Consider the following 25,513-nt stretch of genomic DNA (forward strand, 5'->3'; position numbering starts at 1 on the left):
AGAATACCAATTGCAATTTATTAAATATTTTGGATGTTTTTCTACATTTTCAAATATATTTATTTCAATTACAACACAGAATACAAAGTGTACACTACTCACTTTATATTCTTTTTATTACAAATATTTGCACTCTAAAAATGATAAAAAATAGTATTTTTCAATTCACCTCATACAAGTATCGTACTGCAATCTCTATCGTGAAAGGTTTCAGAGTAACAGCCGTGTTAGTCTGTATTCGTAAAAAGAAAAAAGAAAAGGAGTACTTGTGGCACCTTAGAGACTAACCAGTTTATTTGAGCATGAGCTTTCGTGAGCTACAGCTCACTTCATCGGATGCATAGCATATCGTGGAAACTGCAGAAGACATTATATACACACAGAGACCATGAAACAAAACTTCCTCCCACCCCACTGTCCTGCTGCTAACAGCTTATCTAAAGTGATCATCAAGGAAGGCCATTTCCAGCACAAATCCAGGTTTTCTCACCCTTCCCCCCCCCCCCCACAGACACACATACAAACTCATTCTCCTGCTGGTAATGGGCTATTACCCAGTGGGGTGGGAGGAAGTTTTGTTTCATGGTCTCTGTGTGTATATAATGTCTTCTGCAGTTTCCACGATATGCTATGCATCTGATGAAGTGAGCTGTAGCTCACGAAAGCTCATGCTCAAATAAACTGGTTAGTCTCTAAGGTGCCACAAGTACTCCTTTTCTTTTTTCTTTTTATCGTGAAAAACGCAACTTACAAATGTAGATTTTTTTTTGTTACATAACTGCACTCAAAAACAGAACAATGTAAAACTTTAGAGCCTACAAGTCTACTAAGTCCTACTTCTTGTTCAGCCAATCGCTAAGACAAACAAGTTTGTTTACATTTTTGGGAGATAACGTTGCCTGCTTTTTATTTACATCACCTGAAAGTGAGAACAGACATTCGCATGGCACTTTTGTAGCCGGCATTGCAAGGTATTTACATGCTAAACATTCGTATGCCCCTTCATGTGTTGACCACCATTCCAGAGGACATGCTTCCATGCTGATGACGCTAAGAAAATAAATGTGTTAATTAAATTTATGTCTGAACTCCTTGGGGGAGAATTCTATGTCTCCTCCTCTGTTTTACCTGCATTCTGCCCTATATTTTGTTATAGGGGTTTTGAATGATGTCCCAGTATGTTGTTCATTTTAAGAACACTTTCACTGCAGATTTGACAAAACGCAAAGAAGGTACCAATGTGAGATTTCTAAAGATAGCTACAGCACTAAACCCAAGATTTAAGAATCTGAAGGGCCTTCCAAAATCTGAGAGGGACGAGGTGTGGAGCATGCTTTCAGAAGTCTTAAAAGAGCAACACTCCTATGCAGAAACTATAGAACCCGAACCACCAAAAAAGAAAATCAACCTTCTGCTGGTGGCATCTGACTCAGATGATGAAAATGAACATGTTTCGGTCTGCACTGTCTTGGATCTTATTGAGCAGAACCCAGCATCAGCATGGACACATGTCCTCTGAGATGGTGGATAAAGCACGAAGGGACATATGAATCTTTAGTACATCTGGCACGTAAATGTCTTGCAACGCCGGCTACAACATGCCATACAAGCAACTGTTCACACTTTAAGGTAACATTGTAAACAAGAAGCAAGCAGCATTATCGCCTGCAAATGTAAACAAACTTGTTTGTCTGAGCAATTGGCTGAACAAGAAGTAGAACTGAGTGGACTTGCAGACTCTGAAATTTTATATTGTTTTATTTTTTGCACGTAATTCTACATTTGTAAGTTCAACTTTCATGATAAATAGACTGCACTACAGTACTTGTATTAAGTGAACTGAAAAATACTATTTCTTTTATTTTTACAGTGCAAATATTTATAATAAAAAATAAATATAAAGTAAGCACTGCATACTTTGTATTCTGTGTTGTAACGGAAATCAATATATTTGAAAATGTGGAAAACATCCAAAAATATTTATATGAATAGTGTTCTATTATTAACAGCACGATTAATCGCACGATTAATTTTTTTAATCACTTGAGAGCCCTAATATCTATCAAGTAAATAATACCTCAGTTATTTTTTCTTATCCTACCATAAAGTCACTTGTCCGAAAAATAGCCTGGAACCCAAATTTGGCTGTCAAACAATAAAATAGGACTCAAATTTTCTTTTTAAAGCAAGATTATATAAATTAAACATTGCACTATATTGTATGTCCCCGAGACTGCTGATCTGAACTTCATTTTATAATCCTGGATGCTTCAACTGACCAGTGTGAACAATCTGAAATTGTGCCTCAGGTCCTAAGAAAGTATCAGTGAATGGCAGTTGTAGTCCATACTCCGATTTGGGCAGGGGTGTACACTGAGAATCAGCTATGTGCCTGTGCTCCAAAATACAGTACGTGAACATGACAGTCTGAATGGAGCCAGCAAAGAAACTTAGCAGAATACCACAACTTGCCTGACAGGTCTGCTTTCTTCTGCTATTCAGTGGTGATTATATGAAACCTGAGGCAGGAGAACTCTTATTTTCAGCATCAGGTCAGATACACCGGTCACTCACTGCAGCCAAGATTTGTATGTGCACCTCATCAGCTTGTCCAGGTTACTGGAATAATTAAAAGGACAGTACCAACTTGAAAAATCACACCCCTCTCTATGAAAATGTTTTGTCTATAGTTCCAATTAGCACCTAATATTACAATAACTGAACAATTAGAGAAAAAATAAAACCCTTCTTTTCCCTCCAATTTGTTCTTTGTGCTTAATGGTTTTCATTGTTTCTCCCATATAGTTTTTACATTATTTGTACGACACTTTCACCCAGTTGTTACAGGGGAAAGAATACCATATTTTAAAAAGCATTTGACTGTAAAACCAAAGAAATTAGCAATGGCACTCTGGGAAAGGTGCACTATCGGACTACTTTGAATTCATTTTCCGAAACAGACTACCTTCATTTCAAGTTGATAGTGTCTCTTTATGTTTTGTCTGTATAAATGTTTTGGGTTGTCCTGAGCTGTTGGGCAATGAAGTTACCTAGCTGGCTACATGCATAATTTTAACATGCAGATTTGTCGTGTCCAAAGGAGTAGCAGAAAATTAGAATTCCTGATGCCTGTCTGAATTATCTGTGTTTATCAAAGAGCATCAATCTCTTCCACTAGGAATTTTATTCAACAACAAGATTCAGTTTCTTTCCCAATAAATAATTCTGTAACTGCATGCAGGGACCTCTAATCTAAGTAACAGTATGTCTATACAGGATCTGCAGTGTGCTTCCCAGAACACAAAAGCAAGCTCCCAGCTACTGTGTATAAATACTCAACGTTTGAAGAATTAACCAAAATACTAGGTCATAGTTTTACATAATGAGTTTACATCTGTCAGATGATTTTAAAGTCTAAACGTGTAAGCAAACAAAAAACAATTCATGCAACAACTTCTCACTTTATGCCACAGAACTAATTAACAACCTAGAACTTCTATACAGCTATGGAGAGGTGCAACATTAATTTAAATGATGCAAGCTACTTAACAGCAAATCATTTCATTTCTGAATGGCAGAAACTGTGCCCAGGAACATACAATCCCAGATTTTCAATCCCAAAATCCTCTGTGTACTATCTCCCAACAACAACAACAGAAGTTGCAGTGTGTACATTGAGAATATCCCACCTGCTGAGCAATTATTCTCCATTTGCTCTTCACCCAGCAACACAAAGCTGCCCTATAGCTGTTTCAGCTATTGCGACTGATTGAACTAGAGGCTAAAGTCCTAGAATATTCTAATGATGTTCTCTAAAGAAGTGGTGTGGTTAAACCTTGAGAATGTTTGTTATCTTTTGGGTTACCTCTATATTCTAGAATGTGAACTGATAGGAGACTGGAATTAAATGATCAGAGAATGACACACAGTTGTTTTGATGAGTGCTACAGAAGTGAAGGCATAGGCAGGCTTTAAGCTATGGTAGGAAAGAGGCAAAATGACAATTTTTGCCTAATGCAAAATGATTTGGCATGCATTTTCAAAATACTAACCAGGGCAGAAAGTGGAAATTTTATTAAACAAAAGATGAAGATATTACTCATCTATTAAAGAATCCGTACATAAATGGAGGCTTACCAAAAAAGAGAGAGAGAACTGGAACTGAAACAAAATTATAGTGATTATGACCTAGAGGGCATAACAAACTTGGCAGTGTGCTTCTCATAACAAATGCCAACTCAGATGGGTGTAATCTATATGCCAGAAGTATTTACAGACCCAGCAAGGTATAATTTGACAATGAGGAATCTGGTAGTGATTCTTTGACTAAAAATACAAGGAATAAGTAGTAGAGGAAATGATGATGGGTATCTGCGACAGAACACGAAGACTAGAAGAAAACAAGACCAAAAAACCTGTATCAACTCATGTTACTCAAAACCACAGCCTGTCATCTCCTAGGGAATCTAACCATGCAGACATGCATTGGGCAACAAGACAGCCAAACACGCATCAGAATTTTCCCAAATTACATATAAGTTGAGTGGACACAAGCCAGAGGAGAAACTATCCTGGATCTACTGAGAGGTGGGAAATATTTGAGAATTCAGCTCAGCCTCCCTTTTTACCACCTCCCCCCACCACCACCACCACCCTTCTTGCCCCAGAGAGACAGACAGACACACTCAAAAGGCAGCATAGCAGTGTCTGGCTAGCTGGGTTGGAGTTTGCTGGGGATTTCCCTGTATGGATGCCAGTGGCTCCTTTCCCCCTTTCAATCAAGACTGTTCCTCCAGCTCAAGGAATCCTCTTACTGGCCAGGAGGGAGGGAAGTGTGCATGCCCTCTCTCCTTGGGCTGAGCTGGGGGTGGAGCAAAGGGGCCATTCAGTCTCTCTTGCTACTGCAACAAAATTTTCCTTTCATCCTACCTGTGCAGTGGAGGGGGGGCAGGGCTTAGGGAAAGCAATCAGTCCATAACCTTGGGATGTTTTGTTGGCATTTAATTACTGAATGTATGATTTACCATTGCACTCTCCCTCTGGGGGTGCGAGATGCCCTTTCTGGAGGTGCGAGACATGCCAGATTTTTTTAGAAGGCAAATCATCGAAAACACAAATTAAGCACAGGCAAGTAAGTACAACTACTTTGTTTAATCAAGCCTATGTATTTATTAACATTATACATTTTTTTAACGATTACTGTAATATACAAACAAAAAATATATCTAGGTTTAAAGAACTGACCTACTTCAATGATTTTTTTTTATAAGGGGTGCGAGAACAGATTTTTATTTTGATAAGGGATGCGAGAACATATTTTGAGAACCAAAGGGGTGCAGGCTGCCGTAAATGTTAAGAACCACTGGGCTAGACAGTATATCCGGTTTGGTAGCCATTTTGACCTTGGGGTTTGCCAGTCAGGACCAAATGTGGCTCAAGTCTAAGCAGAGTGCTACAGTTACCCATTCCACAAAGACTATGTACACTCCCCTCCATTCACATTCTTGTTTATTAAAGTTACAGCCATTGTAATAAACTATTTTTATCTTGTGAGTCTCTTTTTCGGAATTCCATAGGCAAGAACAAGAGAAGTGACCAAAAGCTATATGGAAGCAGTACAATAAGAAATTGGTTTGTAGATGCAGCATGTAAGGGTATTTGAGTTAAGAAAAGAGGATTGTGGAAATGAAGAAATCAAGTATCTGATCCTAAAAATCCTTACACACATACTTAACTTTATTCTAGGGCTGTCAAGAGATTAAAAAAATTAATCGCAATTCATTGCAATTAATTGCACTGTTAAACAATAATAGAATACCATTTATTTAAATATTTTGGCTAAAGATAGTTAAAGATAGTTCCTTTTAAAATATAACCTTTCCTACAACGTACAGTCCCCTAAGGGCATGACATCTTATCTGTTAAATTCACATGGGTTAAACAAAGCTCAGCTGTAGAAAAGAGAATTTTGACATTTCTTCATAGAAACAGAATTTTCTCAAAATTCTGCCTGATCCAGAAAAGACAGCAGAAAAGAATCAATCTTTTAAATCACTTTCACGCCAACTAACTTTTGAAGTTTTCTTTGCATTCTCCTTGAATCTGTAATCTTTATCTCAAAGGTCACACTATTATGGATTTATCCTACTACAGTAAAAAGAAGATACAATTTTTCAATAATTTGTTAAGGTCTCTTGTGGGACATCTGTCTGGGCACTATTCATAAAAGACATGACATTTTATTTATCAACCTACTTTCAAAATATTACATCACATAAGGAAAACAAACATAATACTGCATTGATCAAAATCCTTTCATTTTTCTCCACATGCAGCATGGTTCTATCAGAAAACAGTAACCTTATTTTCACTTATATATTCCATTTAAAATACGAAGATTTTAAAAGGTACACAAAAAAGTCAAAATTGGCCCAAGATTCAGATTTAATAGAAATATACTTTTATAAAACCTAAGACCAAAATAAATGTGACTACATTGTTTGCGGGGTTTTGTGTTTGACTGACTTTCCAGGGAAAACAACTTTTCTTTGGAAATAAACATTCCCCTGCAAAGTTAGCAATCCAAATACTTCAGCATTGTACTTGAGGATGAGACCCTAAAAGTGAAATTGATTAGACACTGTCCATAAAGAGTCCATAAACAAGTGAAACTAACTGCCTATGAGCTGAGAGAATTGTCAGATTAAACACAACATTATAATGAAATGTAATTTAGATTTTTAGTAGCAACAGTAAAGGGATTTTTCTTTTAAATGCATTAGTTTTAATCTGAGAGGAATGCTTTAAGAAGTGTTGAATTTCATTTACAAAGGTAAGAAACATATACTGTATTTATGCATTTGGTGTAGAAACTGGTAATATAGCCAGATGCACTTACAGAGCTGGGACTAGAATGTCGCCTGACTTTAGGAGATTCTTTCCCTGCTGACGTAGTTTTGAAGTTAATGCAAGCATTGTTCTCTGAATGGACCCTCTTCACTTGACTAGTTGGTTTCTCAAATGGATCAAAACTGCTTTGTGTCCTCTGAACTCTGACTTTTTTGTCCTCGGGAATTGTGTCCAGGGGTTTGATCACTGAGTCCATTCCCTGGCAGTTCCGTGTAGACATCTTTGTGACACATATCTGAAAAAAAAAAAAAATTACATGCACTGAATATCATGTATACGCCTGAAATTAAAAGAGATAAAATTTCAAGTGTAACAAGAACACATTTTTTAAATACTGAAATTTTATAAAACGTGTATTTTTATAGATACACCACACACATATATATACAAACACACAGATATATACACAAATAGGTATATCAGATGTACTACTTAAAGGGTAGAGAAAAAAAGATAGAAAGGATAAGAAAGGAGGAAGCAACATACAGTTTGTATAATCATGTAAAATGACAAATTCAAAATAAATGTCTCAATAGAGGTCTATGTTATTTAAACTTTTGCAGGCTATTCTTTGTAACGGTGCCAGTCCACTTCATCCCACAATCCAGTCACTGGTATCTGCAACCAGTATCGATTTCCATTTATTTAAAATTGGATGAGAGCGAACTTAAATAAATGATACCAGTTTACATACATACTTTTGTGCTGCACTGCAAAGATTCAATACTAGTTTATAATTATTGTATTCTTTTAAAATAATGCTTATGCAGTATTATCATCACCACCATATGCCCCAGAAAATCAAATTAGTAAATCAATACCCAAGCACTGAAACATGAGAAACCTCAGCCTGATGACACACTAAAGCACAAAGATCAGAGTTCTCATTTGTTCTTGCCACAGGGTTGAACTATATTACCTAGGTTTGTGACAGGGGGCTCTGATCCTGCAAACATTTAGGCACATACGTATCTTTTACACATTCAGGTAACACCATTGTGATTACAGGTTGCCAGCTCTAGTGATTTTACTACGAGTCTTGCAAAATTTGTGGTTTTGCTTGAAGCCCAGTTCCTGTATGCATGTAATTATATGACACAGTTTTGGGGGTTTTTTTGAAAGGTTAATTTTCTAACCTTTGTGGTTGCAAATAAAAGCTTGAAAATGGGATCCAAGTACACTTTAAAAGCTCAAAAACCCAAAGGCACAGAAAAAGAAACCAAAACATATTTTTGAAATATCTTGTGATTTTTAAATGTTTGGGGTTGGCAATACTGATTTAGTATCACTACAGATGTGTACAGTTAAGCAAGTGTGTAAGTATTTGCAGGGCCCTTACTGATGATATTTTGAAAACTTGCTGAAGCATTACAAATTGGGTGTCACACCAGGGATCAGTTTTAGAGATGTGTTTGTGCAGGGCGCCTCCCTCACAGCTATAACTGTTACCAATGCAAACAAACATTTTCCAACAGCAAATCATTCTTCACAGTTCCCTTTATGGTTTGGTTGCTTGAAATCCAATTTACTTCGATTGTTCACTGACAGTAATACCCAGTAATGCCTTCATGCAGAAATAAAGGATACAATACAGAACAAACCAATCATACTCTTGAATATAACTACACTCCTCCATAAACACCAAGAAAAACACAATGGCCCAAAGACTGCCTTCATCATTAAATATTACGTACACCGTACAGCACTATCTGAACTACCAGAGACAGGTTTAATTCTAATTAAAGGTATACGACTGATATTCCAATACAGGGATTACAAGTTTCATTTCTTATTTAAAAAGACAATCAACTAAAACTTCATCACTTTGAAAACTTGTCGCTGGTACCAAAGATTAGGAGCAGTGCCTGTTCATCCTAAGCCATATACACATTTTTGGGCAGATTTTGTCTTAATGGCTAAACTTTGGTATATCGTTACTACCACAAAGACCAAATAAACTGGTTGGTTTAGAAGTTAAGTGGGCTTCCCTTTTAAAATGCATTTCCGTTCCCCCTACCACTATGCCAGCCACAAATACACACACCACTTTAAACACTTAATATTGCTCTTTCTAGACATACACTGAAATCAGTGATGCTGGTGCACAACCCAAGATGTTTCTGACACAATAAATGCATGAGCTAAAGCTGAGGTTAAACAGCAATGTTAAATTTTGGTGCCATTAATGTTTTCCCAGTAAAATAAAATCAGCGAAGGAAAAAAATTTCTCAGCTTCCGAGATATTATGAACTAATGAATGAAAAACAAAAAGCAAAATAATAAAAAGGCTTCTAAAACACACGTGTCTTAATGAAATTGTTAAAGATCAGCAGTCAGCCATTAAACTTAAATATTTGCAATTCAGCGTAATGATGCTGTGATTACTGCATCTGCCTTACATGGAGTTTTGTTTACATGTTACGCTGAAGAACCTACTGCCCAGTTGCAGGCTCTAATATGGGTTAAACACATATTACCTACAGAAAATACACAAAAAGAAAAGGAGGACTTGCGGCACCTTAGAGACTAACAAATTTATTTGAGCATAAGCTTTCGTGAGCTACAGCTCACTTCATCAGATGCATCTGATGCAGTGAGCTGTAGCTCACAAAAGCTTATGCTCAAATAAATGTTAGTCTCTAAGGTGCCACAAGTACTACTACTTTTCTTTTTGCAAATACAGACTAACACGGCTGCGACTCTGAAACCAGAAAATATACAGGCAGCAGATGTGCTGCCATCTATTGTGTGTAAAGCAGTAATGGTAATAGTTTCAAACTGAATGTCTTAGAGGGCACTCCTTCACTTCTAGGTCACTAGTTTGAATCTAGACTAGGTTAAAATCCACCCAAAGAGATTACCATCTGGTGGTCTATGTAAAATGCCCACATCACAAAATCCACTGCCAAAATTTGCTCCAAGTGGTCACCTTCTTGGAGGTTCTGCAGCTCAGGAAATGAATGGAAATGCAGACTGAACACCACTCATAGAAGTGCCCCTTTCCAGGAGCAGAAGCTGTGGAAAGATGGACAAGCCTGGACTGCTGCTGCCTCTGCTCTGCCTGTACTGTGAACAAAGTACATCACTCGCTAGTTCTGTCAAAAATCCATTCACAGACTCTTTAAATCTATTTCCTCGGCAAATTTAATGGCAATAGATATATTTTCTCCTTCCTGGGCACATGTAAGTGTTATACATGCACATCAAGTGAGCATGAGCTATGGGATACTGAAATCCTCCGGAATCTGAATTAACTAAGCATTTGAGGGACCCCCAGAACTTTCTATTCATAACTTTTCATATGCCAGAATTCTGCCATTTTCAAATGGGTGTTTCATCTGTCTGACCTGTTTTCCTCATGAAACTCTAAAAAGGAATGCTTTTTCACCAAACAGGTGGATTGAACAACACTTGTACATTCTTCCCCATCTATGGTCAGAAAAAGAGAATTTAGGACTAAAATCTACCCTTTGCTAAATCTGAAGTTTGAAATGTCAGCACTGAGCCATTGGTTAGTCTCTAAGGTGCCACAAGTACTCCTTTTCTTTTGCCTGTATGAGGTATCAGTATGGCTTATTGTACTATTTTGGGGGTCTTTTTTCTGCGCATGGAAAGAGCCTTCATTTTATCTAAGAAGTCAGCAGAGGATGCCTGGCACTGTACCACACAGTACAGTGTGAGACAAACTAAAACAAAATTCAGATTTGAAAGTAGCTGTCTTTTCCTTACATAGCATAAGAAATACTTTTGTCATTTCTTCATATATATTCTTATATTTTGGCCACTCAAAAGGCTGTCAGAAATACATGCATGGCTATATAAACCTGGTTTTGGACCAAGTAATCTAACTGAGAGGTTCTGAAACAGAGGTCAGTAGGCCTTTAGTGGTCTGAGACATCCTTGCTGGTGGTCTGGAGCTGGCTGGCCTCTGTCTTACTTCCAGCAGTTTATTTGCATTACAGAGGAAGAATGATTTTACGGTTAAAACACTGGACTGGGTCTTAGAAGATGGGGACTCTATTTCAGCACTGTCACAGATTTCCTGTGTGATCTTGGGAGCAAGTCATGATCTCTGTGCATCCATTTCCCATCTGTAAAACAGGAACCATAATCCTAATCGCTGCTGATGCTAAGATTGGTGGAATGGTAGATAATGAAAAGGGACAGGACAGTCACATGGATCACTTTGTAAACTGGACCCGTTCAAACAAAATGTGTTTTAATACAGCCAAAATACAAAGTTGTACATCTGGGAACAAAGTATGGAGGCCAGACCTGAAAAACAGGGGACTATATCTGGGAAAATAGGTGACTGAAAAAGATTTAGGGTCACAGTGGATTAACAACTGACCATGACCTCCCAGAGTGACCCTTGGGTAAAAAACAGCCAATGTGATTCTTGGATGTAGCAACAGGGAAATAATGAGTAGGAGTAGAGGTAATTTTACCTCTGTACATGGCATTGGTGAGATCAATTGTAGAATATAATGTCCAGTTCTGATGTCCGTATTTTAAGAAGGATGCTGAAAAACTGGAGAAAGTGCAGAAGAAACCCATAAAAATTATTCAAGGGCTGGAGAAAAGTCCTTACAATGAGTGACTTAAAGGGCTCAATTTGTTTAGTTTATCAAACAGAAGATTGAGAATTAACTTGATTAGTGTATGAATACCTTCACAGGGAAAAAATACTGGGTATTAGAGAGCTCTTTAAACTAGTGGAGAAAGGCATAACAAGGACCAATGGCTGGAAGCTTAAGTCAGGCAAATTCAAATCGGAAATAACTCACAAATGTTTAACAGAGCCAGTAAGTAACCACTGGAAAAACTACCAAGGGAAGTGGTGCATTCTCCAGTGCTTGATGTCTTCAGAACAGGATTGGATGCCTTTCCGGAAGAAATGCTTTAGTCAGCTACAAGTTACTGGACTGAATACTGGGTAACTGGGTGAAATGTAATGGCTTGTGTTATGCAGCTAGTCAGACTAGATGATCTAGTAGTCCCTTCTGGTGTTCAGCTCTATGAATACAGTGCAATGGGGCCTTAATCTCAGTTGGGAATTCTAGGTGCTACCATAATACAAAACGACCACCACATTAACAACAACTTAAAATCCACACACTTCTCTATTACTGCTTTTTCATATAAGCATTTGCTATAGTTCACACTCAAAAACAGCTCCAATTATTTGGTGTAGCAGAATCGGTGCTGATTCTTCAGTATGGGCAAAAGGTGTTTTAAGCCCCAATTTGCCCTTCTATGCCTTAGAAGTTAGCTCTGGTGCAATTGCTAAGTTAGGGCTTTTCTAAGTGTACACAAGACCACAGGAACATTTCGTAAGTGCAAATGGGAGAAAGTTGTTCACAAGACAGTCTGTGTATTAAATGTGGCCCTCACTATGAAAAAGTTTCAGAAACTTTGATCTAACAAAACAATATCACGGTTAAGGCATTAAACTATTGAAACAATCAGCATTCAGACTAATGTAGTAGCAGAATGGTTATTTTTCTTCATTTTACTTATTGCTTGTATTTAAATGGTAATGTCCACTTTTAAAAGTGATTTTTCTATTCAGTAGCCTTTACCAAGGCTAGGGCAACTGCTCACCCTAGGTGACGGGCTTGGCTTCCGTCACCTCTCTCACTTTCTCATCCCTTCACTGAATCACACTTATACTGAATCTTTGTGTGGCAGTGTCCCTGTCTGCTAACTATGGCTCCTCTAGCAAGTCCCACTGGGCATGGCCCCTGCTGGAGACTTCCTTTCAGGAGATGTAACCAATAGCTGATTAAACTGATTCAAAACAGTGCTCTCAAAGCCTTTTTATTGCTTATTCATCCAAAAGGTAAATAAGTAGAGAAAAGGGTCGACATGCCTCAGCCTAGGACTTCCCCCTGCTTTCAAATCTCTGTGAGAGATTTGTGTTGAAGAGAACAAAAAAAGAGGAGAGAAAAGAGGGGCGGATTAAAGGAACGTGTCTACCACCTGAAATCCTTAGCAAAGGAATCATAACCTTGCTCCAGCACCCGTCTGCATGGTGCACTTTTCTTTACTTTTGAGACAAGTGGAGGTGAGTAGATTTCTGTAGTGAACTGAAACATTCAACAAACTAATCTCAACATTAATTTAGCTACTGCACACTTTATTTTAAATTTATGAACTGAAAAGGTAACGCCCATGATACTTTTAGTATCCTGACTGTGTTATTTTTCCAATAAAATGTAAAGAATTATTACACTCAAAGCCAGACAGTAAGAAAAAAGTGCTTAAAATTGAACAATTTCATTGAATGCCTGCCAGATTTTAGAGTTATAGAAACTAACAGATTATTCCCCATGATTTTCACACCTGCTGATCCACATTTCAGAAACATATAGTACTGAATACTCAGGTGTAACAAAGCAGTACCCAGCAGACTCTGGGTGAGAACAGGGGACCCCAAAAGTGGCTTTCCAGCCCTCTTTTGTCCCACTCCTCCAATCCCAGAACAGTTGGGTGATGGCCCCAGCACAAGTTATAGGTGTCTCAGAACTGTTCGAATTGGAATTAGGCAGCTGTTACAAATCTGCAAGTTTGCTGTTATACCCACAAAGACCTCTGGAGCACAATCCACTCTGGTCACACCTCCTCACATACAAGTGCATGGGACACACCAGAACTATGACATTGGTGTGGAGCCAGCTTTCCACCCTTTTGGGATTACCCCATGCTGAAATACTGCAAATGGCAGTCAGGGCTCAATTCTTCAATTTGCTGAGCCCTCTGGATGCACTTCAGCAAAGCACTTAGGCATGTGCTTAATTTTAAGCATGTGAAAAATCCAATTAAAGTCAATGAAACCATGTATGAGCTTAAAAATAAGCTTGTGCTTAAGTGCTCAGCACCTTACAGGATGAGTGCTTAGTAGGAATGAGGATTCAGCCTATAATGTTCAGTCAACAACTAGCTCCATATCTGGGACTACTTTTTTTTTTAAGTATTCTATTACCCTTGAAATCCATGCATTCAATTAATAGCATTATGGTCCTGAATGTCCCCTTGATACTTTGCCTATCTAGGTACTTGGTAAAGGAGATAAATTCCATTGTTACAAGACAGGTTTCAGAGTGGTAGCCGTGTTAGTCTGTATCAGCAAAGACAAAGAGGAGCCCATGTGGCACCTTAGAGACTAACAAATTTATTTGGGCATAAGCTTTCATGGGCTAAAACCCACTTCATCAGATTCACGGAGTGAAAAATACAGTAAGCAGTATATATATACAGCACATGAAAAGATGGGAGTTGCCTTACCAAGTGGGGGGGTCAGTGTTAATGAGGCCAATTCAATTAAGGTGGAAGTGGCCTATTCTCAACAGTTGACAAGAAGGGGTGAATACCAAGAGAGGAAAAATTACGTTTGTAGTGCTAAAGAGGCAAATGCAATGAAGGTGGACATCGGCTATTTCCAACAGTTGACAAGAATGTGTGCGTATCAGCAGAGGGAAAATTACTACAAAAAGTAATCAAGACAATCTACTTGTATGTGAATTTCAAAGAGATGTACAAGACCAGCAATCATTAACCCATTTATTTGTAGTAACAGATCAAGGGAGATGCTAAGTGTATTTGTCTGTGTTTACCTATATCCTGTTAGAAGTTTAACATGTAACCAGATTAGCTTGTAGATGCTAATGTCCTTTCAGGTCTTAATTGTTTTCTATTATGCATGCAGATGGTTCAGTTAACCTTAAGATCAAAGATGTAAGATACTGTGGGAAACTAATATCTATATTCGCAAAAAGAAAAGGCGTACTAGTGGCACCTTAGAGACTAACCAATTTATTTGAGCATGAAACCTGTCATTATCTATATTGTCTTCCATTTAATTATCTATGCTAAAATAAGTACTGGCTAATTACCTTATGTGAATAAATGACCTCTCAGGTCTGCTTAAATTTCGACAGGGAAGGGCTAAGCAATAAGAGTGAATTCTCATGGAAGAATCTGAACAGATTCTATACCTGAACTGCCTATTGGACTCTAACCTTTTAAATTGGTTCTAGAAAGATTTAAATCAGCAGCCTTACCATCTCTATGAAACTTGTACGGGGAGACTTTGGAAAACCAGTAAAGTGCCTGAAACCACTATGGCTTATTCCTAAAAGCAGCCAAGTCAGCAGGCTGTAAATTAGCCAAATCAGCAGGCTTAGTTTAACCAAGGCAGGAGGGGAAGGGGGTTTCTGGGTGCCACAGAAAGGGCAGCTTGACCCCGCATCCTTCCTGATAAGAATTGTGTTGAAGTTGCTGATACATGTATCTTAGAAGAGCAGGATGTGCCCCAGGAATGTCTATCGGGGCCTCAAGGCTGCAAACTCTAGAAAAACCCACACCTGGTTAATCGATAATCAGAAGGAGCCTCTTGCTTGCCCATTGGAAATGCTTGCTTAACAAGTTTTCTTTAAGGGACATGTCATTCTATTACTAATGTATAAATAAGGGGGAAAAGTTTGAGGTGGGAGGACTCTCCAGGACTGGACTCTCCCTCTGGATGCATCTTGTGTTCCCCACTAGCCGACGGGCTGCTGTTGTGCCACTCGAGAGCCACGCTCAGCTTTGGTAATTATCAAGGGTTGAGGGTGCTTTACTAACCTGTTGCAGACATGTATATTAGTGCTTGAGACTCAGTAAAGTTTGGCTTTAAGTGAAAGCACTCGTGTTGTCCTATTTGTGCCAGCCATATATCGGTCGGACAGCCATGTCTCCCCTGATTTATTTCCTGACACCACCTCGCACAGAGTAAAAGTTACCAAGAGCTTTGGGTTGAAAGAACCCCGGGGAACAAAACTGACCTCAGGACTTTACACTTATCTGTATGTATATTGATCGTTTAACCACTGCAATGCTCTTATTTTTTTCCTTTTATTATTAAGCCTTTAATCTTTTAGTTATTAAAGGATTGGCATCCCTGTGATTATTGGGTAAGATCTGAGACTCATATTGACCTTGGGATCAGTCCTTTGGGATTGGCAAACCTCACATATGGTGAATCTGGTTTTCAGGAACCTCTCACTATATTAGATTGAGCTGTCTAGATGGGAGCAAGGGCTGGAATGCTTAAAGGAGACTGTATTTGGCTTTTTGGTAACCACTGTGGTATTGCAGAAGCTGTTTTGTTACTGGCTTGGTGAATCTAATTATAGAATAACCTACCAGTTTGACGGACTGTTTGCCCTATTCTTTGCAGTCTGACCTGAGTATAGCATTCTCCGTGTGGCCCATCCAGGCACCCGGTCACATTAAGAATTGCTCATGTAAGCAAGATCTGAAGGATCAGACTTAAGTTTTGACAAGAGGCACCCATTTTTCCAGGGGACCCTCAATTGGCCAGGGCCCCGGGGCTAACCTGCCACTTGTTAAACATCACAAGCAGCTGCAAAACCAGATGTGCCATAAGGTTCTACAAACACATCTTACATTTTGGGAAAACATGTCATATTCTGTTTTGATTGCCCACATGAAATATTATAAACAAAGTTGAAATGAACCCATTTTCCTCATCCAATAAACACAAAGTTTTAAGAAATTATGCCAAATGGTCTTCTCAGTTTGGTTGTGTCTTCCTCTTTAAATTTCTGATCACTGGCCTGAGTAAAATGGGTTCTGTTTAACTATTTCCCATTCTAATTTGTAGATCCTGAAGATTTGGATAGTGCAGATAATACTTGAATAAGCACACAGAGGACTGGATGTTTATCCATATTGAAACTTTTGAAGCTTCCTATTTCTACTCTGTTCCTGGATAGGGGCTATGAAAGGACACAGTTAGGGGATCTGAGTTCTGTTCTCACCGGGGGGGAGGGGGAATCATTGAATAGCTTCGAGGAAAATCATTTAATCTGTGTTGTTGGGGTTTTTTGTCCTTCAACTATAAAATGGGGACAATGATAATTCCACTACACAAATAAAACTGTAAAGACTAATTCATTAATTTTGTAAAACATCCAAAGAGTTTCTCAAATTAAATACGATAATGAAATATTTGTGAAGTTAGGGCCATCTCCCATGAAGTATCACAACAAGAAGAAGTTACCTTGTGCAATAATGATGGTTCTTTGAGATGTGTGTCCCTATGGATGCTCCTCTGTAGGTTTGTCTGCGTCCCTGTGCTGCTGATCAGAGAACTTTGATAGCAGCCTGTCCAACCCACGCATGCGCTGCTCCCTGCCTGCCACGAGGCTAATCAGCCCACATGGGCAATCCCTCCTCAGTTCCTTCTCTACCACAGTTTCAACTATTAGAACTTCAAAGTAGAGGGGAGGTCAAGGAGAACCCATAAGGGGACACATCTCAAAGAGCCATCATTACTGCACATCCTCTTCTTTCAGTTGTGTCCCTATGGGTTCTCCAGTGTAGGTGATTCCCGAGCAGTGCCCGCTACTGGAGGCTGGGGCTTCAGAGTTAAGTCTGTTACAGATGATAGTACTGTGGCACCAAATCTGACATCTGCAGCTGAGTCCCCGAGGATGGCATAATGTTCTGCAACGGTATGTGCAGATACCCAGGTAGCTGCTCTGCAAATTTCTGATATGACAATACCCTTTGGGAAGGCGACGGAAGAAGAGACCAATCTCATAGAGTGTGTATATACTGAAGACGGAGGGATGCACCATTACAAATCTGGTAGCAGAGCTTGATACAGCTTGAGGTCTATTTGGAGAATCTTTGAATTGAAATCGCTGTATTGTTTGATCTGCAATAAAAAGGAAGTGTCTCAGAGATTTTCTGAAAGCTCTTGTTCTGTCCAAATAGAAGGCCAAGGCTCTCCTCACGTCCAGCATATGGAGGATGGCTTCCCTATTATCCTGATGAGGTTTAGGATAAAAGGTTGGAAGCTGAATAAGCTGATTTATAGAAAAGCGGAATTCACGTTGGGAGCGAACTTCGGACATGGTCTAAGAGTGACTTTGCCAGGGAAGAACACAGTGAAGCAGGGGGTCCGCCATCATATCTCCCCTATCCTTCTTGCTGAGGTAATGGTGATCAGGAACACTGTCTTCATTGAAAGGTGAGTTAACGAACAAGTGGCCATGGGGTTCAAATGGTGGTCTAGTCAGTCTTTTTAACACCACGTTGAGATCCCATTGAAGAACAGGAAGTCTGGGTTGGGGAAGGAGATTTGCTATGCCTTTGAGAAACCTCTTCATGGTCTGATGAGAAAAAATGGAATATCTTTCTACCTGCTGGTGGAAGGTTGCAATTGCTGCTAAGTGAACCTTTAGCGAGCTGATATAGACACCCAATTTCTTGAGAATCAACAGGTAGTCCAGGATTACCAGTAGTGTGGTTGCATTCAGGGTGATGCCTTTGGGCTGACGCCTTTGGGCTGACACCAGATTTGACATCTCTTCCATTTTTGTAGGTCGGTACGACAAGTAGCTCCTTTCCTACTGTGAAATAACACCCCCTGTACCTCCTCAGAGCAAGATGTCTCTGTGTGCTGGAACCACAAAGCAGCCAGGTTTTGAGTGGCAGAATCCACAGGTTGGGATGGAGAGTGCATCCCTCGTTCTGCGATAGCAGGTATGGAATGATTGGAAGAGTCATCAGTGGACATAGCATCAGCTGTGACAGGTCAGGGTACCATGTCTGCCTGGGCCAGGTGGGAGCAATCAGAATGTTTTCTCTCTCTCTCTTTTCACTTTCAACAGGACTTTCAGAATTAGAGGAAATGAGGGGAAACCATAAAGACGACCTTGTCCCATCGGAAGAGGAGAATTTCCCCCATGGAGTATCATCCAATCCCCACTCTAGAGCAGTACTGAGGATATTTCTTGTTCCAATAAGTAGTAAACAGGTCTACTGTCAGTTTCCCACATTTCTGGAATATGTCGTGTAGGATCATCAAATCTATTTCCCAACTGTGGTCAAGTGGGAATTTGTGGCTGAGGTGGTCTGCTGTTGTGTCGTGTACTCCTGGCAAATAGGCCGCTGATATTAAGACATTGTCGGAAATGCACCAGTTCCATAGCTTTAGTGCTTCCAGGCACAGGGAGTGTGATCTGGTACCTCCTTGATGGTTTATGTAATACATACAGGCCACATTGTCCGTCATGACTTTTGTGTGCATGTTCTTGATCATTGGGAGGAAGTAAACACACGCATTTCTGACCACTCTGAGTTCAAGCAGTTGATGTGAAGGCACATCTTGGATAGTGACCATTTCCCCTGCACCGTGAGCCCATTGAGATGCACATCCCATCCTATGAGGGATGCATTGGTAGTCAGGAGTAACGATGGGGGAGGCCAAACAAATGGGATTTCCTTACATACGTTACACTGGCTCTTTCCACCAGTCCAAGGATTACTTGACCTTGGTGGGTATCAATAATAATTTGTTAATGCTGTCTCTGTTTGGCCTGTAAATTGAACTGAACCAGGCTTGGAGGCATCTCCTATGTAGTCTGACATGAGCTATGACGCATGTGCCCTTGGCTATATACCTCAGGAGTTCGAGGCAGTGTCCGGCTGAAATTTGCGGGCTAGATTGTACCGTCTCTAACAGAGTGGAGAGGCTGAAGAATCTGTGATGAAGGAGGAGCGCCTTCACCTGAATGGAGTCACGGTCGGCTCCTATGAATTCTAGTCTTTGTATGGGTGTTAATGTCGAATTTTGCACATTGATTTGTAGGCCCAAATTCTGGAACAGGTTCAGTGTAGTCTGGGTGACTCACTGGGCTTCAGCGAAAGAGTGTGCCCTGAGAAAGCAATCATCAAGGTAAGGATAAATCATGATGCCCTGAGAGAGTAAGTGGTCCACCACTACCAACAGAACCTTGGAGAACATCCTGGGGACTGACAAGAGGCCGAAAGGGAGTACTTTGGATTGGTAGTTGTGTCGGCCCAGCATGAATCTCAGGTAATGTCTGTGACTTGGTAGGATGGAAATGTAGATATACGCATCTTGGAGGTTGCGGGCCGAGAACCAAAATTCCTTTCTCTAATGCTGGAATAATAATCGATAGGGTGACCATCTTGAAACTTCTGCACCTTGATAGAGCTACTGAGCACTCTGAGGTCCAATATGGGTCTCTAACCTCCCTTTTTCATTGGTATTAGGAAGTAGCAAGAGTAGAAGCCTTTGCCTTTTAGGTGCCCACACATAGGCTCTATGGCTTCTATACCAAAGAGATGGTTTACCCCCTGGCCTAACAGACTCTTGTGAGAAGCGTCCTTTAAGAGGGATGGGGAAGGATTTTTGAGAGGAGGAGGAAGGAGACATCAATGGCGTATCCACCCTGGATGATCACCAACACCCATTTGTCGGGGGTTATCTGTTCCTGGGTGCTGCAGAACAGTTGACTGTCTCCGAAGGGATGGGTGGGGTTTTCCAGCATGAGAGGACAAGGAGAATGTTCTACGGTACCTTGACCAACCTGTCAAAACTGCCACTTCAAGGTGGAGGACTGAGAGGAAGTTGGTTGAGATCCCAACTGCTTTCGCTTGGGGAATCTAGGCTTCTTCCTCTGCGGCTTGTAAGATCTTTGTGACAAGTACTGAGATGTGTATTGTGATGAGCGGGACTTCAATGGTGGCTGAGGACTGTACTTTCTTTTGTAGGCAGAAGTATAAATCCTGAGGGATCAAAAGAGTTACCCTAGAATCCTTCAGTGTGTGAAGGGATGCGACGCTCTTCTCAGCACATAACTTCATCCCTTCAAAAGGAAGATCTTCCACTGTAGTTTGGACCTCTTTAGCGAAGCCAGATAAGTGAAGCCACAAAGCCTGTCTCACCACAATGGTCATGGAAATCAAGCATGCCACCATGTCAGCTGCATCTAGCACGGACCGGAGTGACATTTTAGCCACCACCTAGCCCTCGTTGACTATGGCCTTGAATTAACCCTTGTGAGAATCAGGAAGTTGCTCAATAAATAAACCAAGTTTTGTGTAGTCATGTTTTACCAACAAGGCTTGATAGTTTGCTACGTGGAACTGGAGAGTAGCTAAGGAATATGCCTTCCTGCCAAACAGATCAAAATGTTTCCAGTCCCAGTCAAAAGGAACTGATTGTGCACGCAGTTAACTCTAGGGGCCGCCAGCACCAATGATCAAATTGGGAGGCAGGTGGGAAAAGAGAAATTCCATGTCCTTTGCTGGCACGTAATATGGCCAAATAAAAATACAAACCAAGTAACAAAGAAAAACCTTCAAGGGAAGCTAAAATGAGCAATTCTAAAAAGAGTTAATGATCCGCGAATGGACACCTCTGTCTCTAGCCAGGGGTGGTTGAGAAGGCACTGAGGAGGGTCACCGATGTGTGCTAACTAGCCTCATGGCAGACAGGGAGCAGCACATGCAGGACTGACTACTACCAGAGTTCTCCGATCAGCAACTCACGGATGCAAACACACCTACAGTGGAGCACCCATAGGGTTATTACTCAAAGAAGAATCACATTATTTCTTGAAATATCAAAAATATCCCTGAATATAAGATTCTGCATTTAAATTGCAGATTTCCAGGATGTATTTATCCCTGATATAATCACAGCTATCACTGACTAGTGTCTATATAGCTGCAAGAGCAGAAGGCATTAATTCGCACAGTTTCCCATCCGGACCTGAATTTTTCTTACTTCTAGAAAAGGCATTTTATTTTCCAATGTGCTTTAGCACAAAAAAGAAAACTTAGGATTAAACAGTCATCCCGATACTAAACACATCACTCTGAAATGGAGCAACTGGCCTTGCAACACAGCAGCCATGTCTGAGACCAAATAATGTATCACATTTAGTTATATGGCATTGCAGTGGTCCCTCGCTACTGGCAGACCACAAGTGACAGACTTATGAGGGGCAGCTCCAGCCCCTTGGGCGGGATGAAGCACAACTGTCTTTAGCCCCCAGCCACATGGCTGGGGCAGACAGCTACAAATAGTCTGTAGAGGGGCTCTGGCTCCCTCTGGGGGCAGAACCACAAATAGTTAGGGCTCTGGCCTGTGTTCAGAGCTGTAGCAGTCTTATGTAAGCCCAGGCCCTCAAGCAGGGCAGAGCAGCAAACACATAGGGCTCAGGCAGGGGTGAGCACCCAATATAGTCTAGCGAGCTCAGGCAGGGGGTAGACTTTTACAGGCCTCCTGGACGAAGATGGGGAGGCTACCACTCCAGAAGTGGAGTGTCAGGGAGTAGGGGGACACAGGCCACAGGGGGACATAGGCATCCCAGAGCCCTAACAGTAGCAGAGTGATCTGCCACTGGGTCAGCTGGGATTCCAGGCGCAACACCCTGACTCGCTGTCTGGCAGCAGAACTGGACTAGAGTCTAGTCCCCTTGGGCTACTTCCTACCACAGACTGGGTATAGGGTCCTGTGGTCCAAAGATCCCCTATCTCCTTGGGGTATTCAGCCACTGGTAGCTCCGGCACCTCCTCGGGGTCCTCATCTGCCTCCCCTGACAGCAAGGCGTCGGTCCACTCCGGAGCTAGGCCAGGTTCTTGCAGGGGCATCTGCTCCCTAGGAGAGGCGTCTCTCCTCTCCTGTGGCTCAGCAGCAACTGAGCTCCTGGGCTCTCCTTTTCTACTTCCTGTCTTGCCCTGGTACTTCCGGTGAGTGGGTGGGTTTGGCTCTGCCCACCCAGGGGAGTGTACTGTTCCCTCACACTCCAGTTCGGAGGGAGGCCACACTGCCTCACTGAAGGCAATTTTACAGCTAGATAGAAGGATAGCACCAGCAAATATCAAAACGACAACGGCACACTCTAAAAGGCAAAATAAAATGAGACAATAAATTAATACGTTTTTGTATAAATATTGGATTTTGACCTTTTCTGATGATGGAATGCGGTTTAGGATAGTTTTTGGAAGATTATTCAGTTTTGCGATTCACTCTTTTTGCGGGACAAGACACCAGCAAAACTCCTTCTGCCTGTGACCATATGTGGCTATTAGTAACTCCTGGGGGCAGCTCACACAATTCTCCAACTCCCCTGGAAGGCAGCAATAGAGGACACATTCACTGGTCCAGGAGTCTCTGTGATGGCAGCAGCACCAGCCTCAGCGGATTGCTTAATGTGGAGAAGAGGGCCTAACTGTTGGGACGAAGGCATGGAGGCAAGTTGGAGTCACCTTGTGGAGCGATGGGGAGGAACAATTACTGGGGTGTTCAACAGAAGCCGATGACAATTGTGAAGGGTAAGCAGATAGTACACTATTAGTGCTAGAATAAGAAAGAGTCAAAGAAACAGTTGATGGGTACAGGCAGGACTGGAAGTAGGCAGCAAGTGTGTTGATAATATATGAGGGGAAACACGGGATGGAATGAGGTTGGGTTAAAAATTTCGAGAAAGAGAAAAAATACCATTAAGGAAAAACCAAAAAGAACAAAATATAATTTCCAACAGAAAAGCATTAAGTAACTACAAGGCAACAAATTGAGGTTATTATAAGGTCGGGGGGGAAAAGGAGAATTTTGATTCTGAAAGTAACAAACAATTTTGTGCTGCTTCCTTTCTCCACTCCCTTGTCTGTATGTTGTGCATTCATACGGTAAGCTGCTCATTACAGGGATAAATCTTATTCTAGGTGCTATTTAAATAAAACGATAGTAATAGGGTGCAGAGCCTCCCATCAGCCAGTTAAATGCACAAGGAAAGACAAATTTTGGAGTCTTGTGGTGGGGATCTGATCATATCATATAATCCTTATTGTACATATCCCTTCACAGGTGTAACAGAACAAACCTAAAGCAGCTTCTTTATCAATCTTCCTGTCATATCCCCATATCAAAAGCTTACTCCAGTAAGGATGGTTCTCTTTTTGAAGTCAAGGCTGCTGTTAAAACCCAATGTCTTTGTCATCAGGATGATTACAAATATAAGAACTGAAGTGCTGTTCAGAAGAAATTTTAAGCTGGAAGCTCTTACATTAATACTCCATTTTCACCTGAAACACTCCATCCAGCAGGTGTTGATTCTACTGAGAAAAAATTAAGTGGGCTCTACTGCATCACTGAGACAGGTGGCTCATTATCCCACCTATATGTAAGGGAGGTGGGATGGGTCCTCCGTGGGAGAGAGAGGATGCAGTGTGTGAGCTGAGCAGTCCTGAAGTAGGAATACCGGGATCAGCACAAAACCTGTTTCTCAGTTTGGCTGATCTTTGCTCTTTTATTGTTTTCTTTGTTAATAAAACCAGCCTTCTAGAAAGGGGATCAGTTTTACATTCGTACATGAATTGTACTTGCAGAATAGGTTGGGAAATGAATCTGTTCATAATCACTATGTTTCTGCTGACATGGTAGATTTGTTAGGCTCTTCTTTGTGTTTCAGTGATTACCTCCCACAGATTTTGTTTGATAATTACTTCATTAAATCTGTTATGAAACAGTCATATTTTTTGGAATTTTCTAAGCGATATTAACGTAGTGCTAAATTATATTGGATTTCAACAGCTTTTCATATACAAGTTTATAACATTAAGAGAATTTACCTGTACATGTATAACTAACTATTAACAGCACGTGTTCAGCACTTGATTCAGGCGAATGAAGGGACCACTCATGCCAAGCAAATCAACTGCTGAAACAGTTGATACATAGTACAATATACAGTTTGCTTTCGGGGTTGTTGGGGTTTGGTTGTTTTTTTTTTTTTTGGGGGGGGGGGGAAGAGGAGTTGGCTGAGCTTTCAACGTAAATTATATGCATACATTTATTCTGCTAATGTAGTCTCTGAACATTAGTGCTGTCTACTGAATCTAAGCACAGGACAGAGAGCCAGGAATTATTGAATTTGTTTTCTCTTTATGCCAATTATTTGCCTTGTGATCTTGGACAAATTGTGAATCCTCATTTATAAAATTAGAATATATTTATCTCTCAGAGCGGGTGCAAGGTTTAAATAATGTTTGTGAAGCACTTTGAAAATGCACAGAACTATGCAAGTGCTAAGTATTATTAAAATTATGTAGATCTCAGTACCTCAACTTCATTTCAAAGTATGTGTAGTTTCAATAGATGAAATTAAGCTGCTTCAGCAGTGTGCATGCCACATATATACTAGCATTGCAAATGTGTAACAGAAAACAGAAATATAAGAGATAGCTTCTATACACCATTGCTGAGTGACCCATTAAGATCTGCGGTCTGTATTCTCCTCTGTAACCGTATGAACAGCATTTAAAAATAAAGGATTAAAAAATGTATTTTCAAATCACTTTCCCAACCAAAAAAAAGTGTTTTCTACTCAGCCTCCTGCTCCAACAGATGGCTACATGTGCAAATATGATTCAAATTCCTACACAGTTTTCCTTCCATTAATGCATTATTAATGGTTTTATATTAAATTATTAATTTCATATAAATCTTTCAGAGTTTAAAGATTTATATTATCTCTTCCAAGCCTCTCTTATGATCATGAAGTGGTTAAAGGAACAGACATAAAAATACAGTAGCTCCTCCAACACCCAGATATGCTCTCATTTAAGGGTGTTAACAGGGGAGTGCTTATTTTTGCTGGGATTCTGAAAATAACCACAATGGAGGGAGATTTTAAAAGGCATAAATGGCGATTAGGTACACAATTATTTTCAATGGGATTGGAGTGCCAAACTCCCTTAGACTCCAACAACCCCA

The 25,513-nt window shown here is 40.4% G+C and overlaps 1 protein-coding gene and 1 long non-coding RNA gene across 8 annotated transcripts in view; one reads left to right on the forward strand and one right to left on the reverse strand.

The window, feature by feature from the left end:
• Window positions 1–25,513, reverse strand: part of CDK14 (cyclin dependent kinase 14) — a 497,609-nt gene that overhangs the window by 352,601 nt on the left and 119,495 nt on the right. For 6 of the 7 annotated variants that reach the window (XM_074945950.1, XM_074945956.1, XM_074945953.1 and 3 more), the window contains one exon: window positions 6,899–7,144. In XM_074945950.1, coding sequence (XP_074802051.1) covers window positions 6,899–7,144 — 246 coding nt within the window. Of the gene's footprint in view, window positions 1–6,898; window positions 7,145–25,513 lie in introns of those variants that run through there. The other variant, XM_074945957.1, reaches the window with a different exon arrangement.
• LOC141981743 (uncharacterized) lies at window positions 18,211–20,880 on the forward strand. The gene is made up of 4 exons (XR_012637896.1): window positions 18,211–18,465; window positions 18,594–18,700; window positions 19,574–19,801; window positions 20,503–20,880. It is a non-coding gene; the product is annotated as an uncharacterized LOC141981743 (long non-coding RNA).

This window comes from Natator depressus, chromosome 2 (assembly GCF_965152275.1).
Source record: "Natator depressus isolate rNatDep1 chromosome 2, rNatDep2.hap1, whole genome shotgun sequence".
In the NCBI taxonomy this organism is placed as follows: Eukaryota; Metazoa; Chordata; order Testudines; family Cheloniidae; genus Natator; species Natator depressus.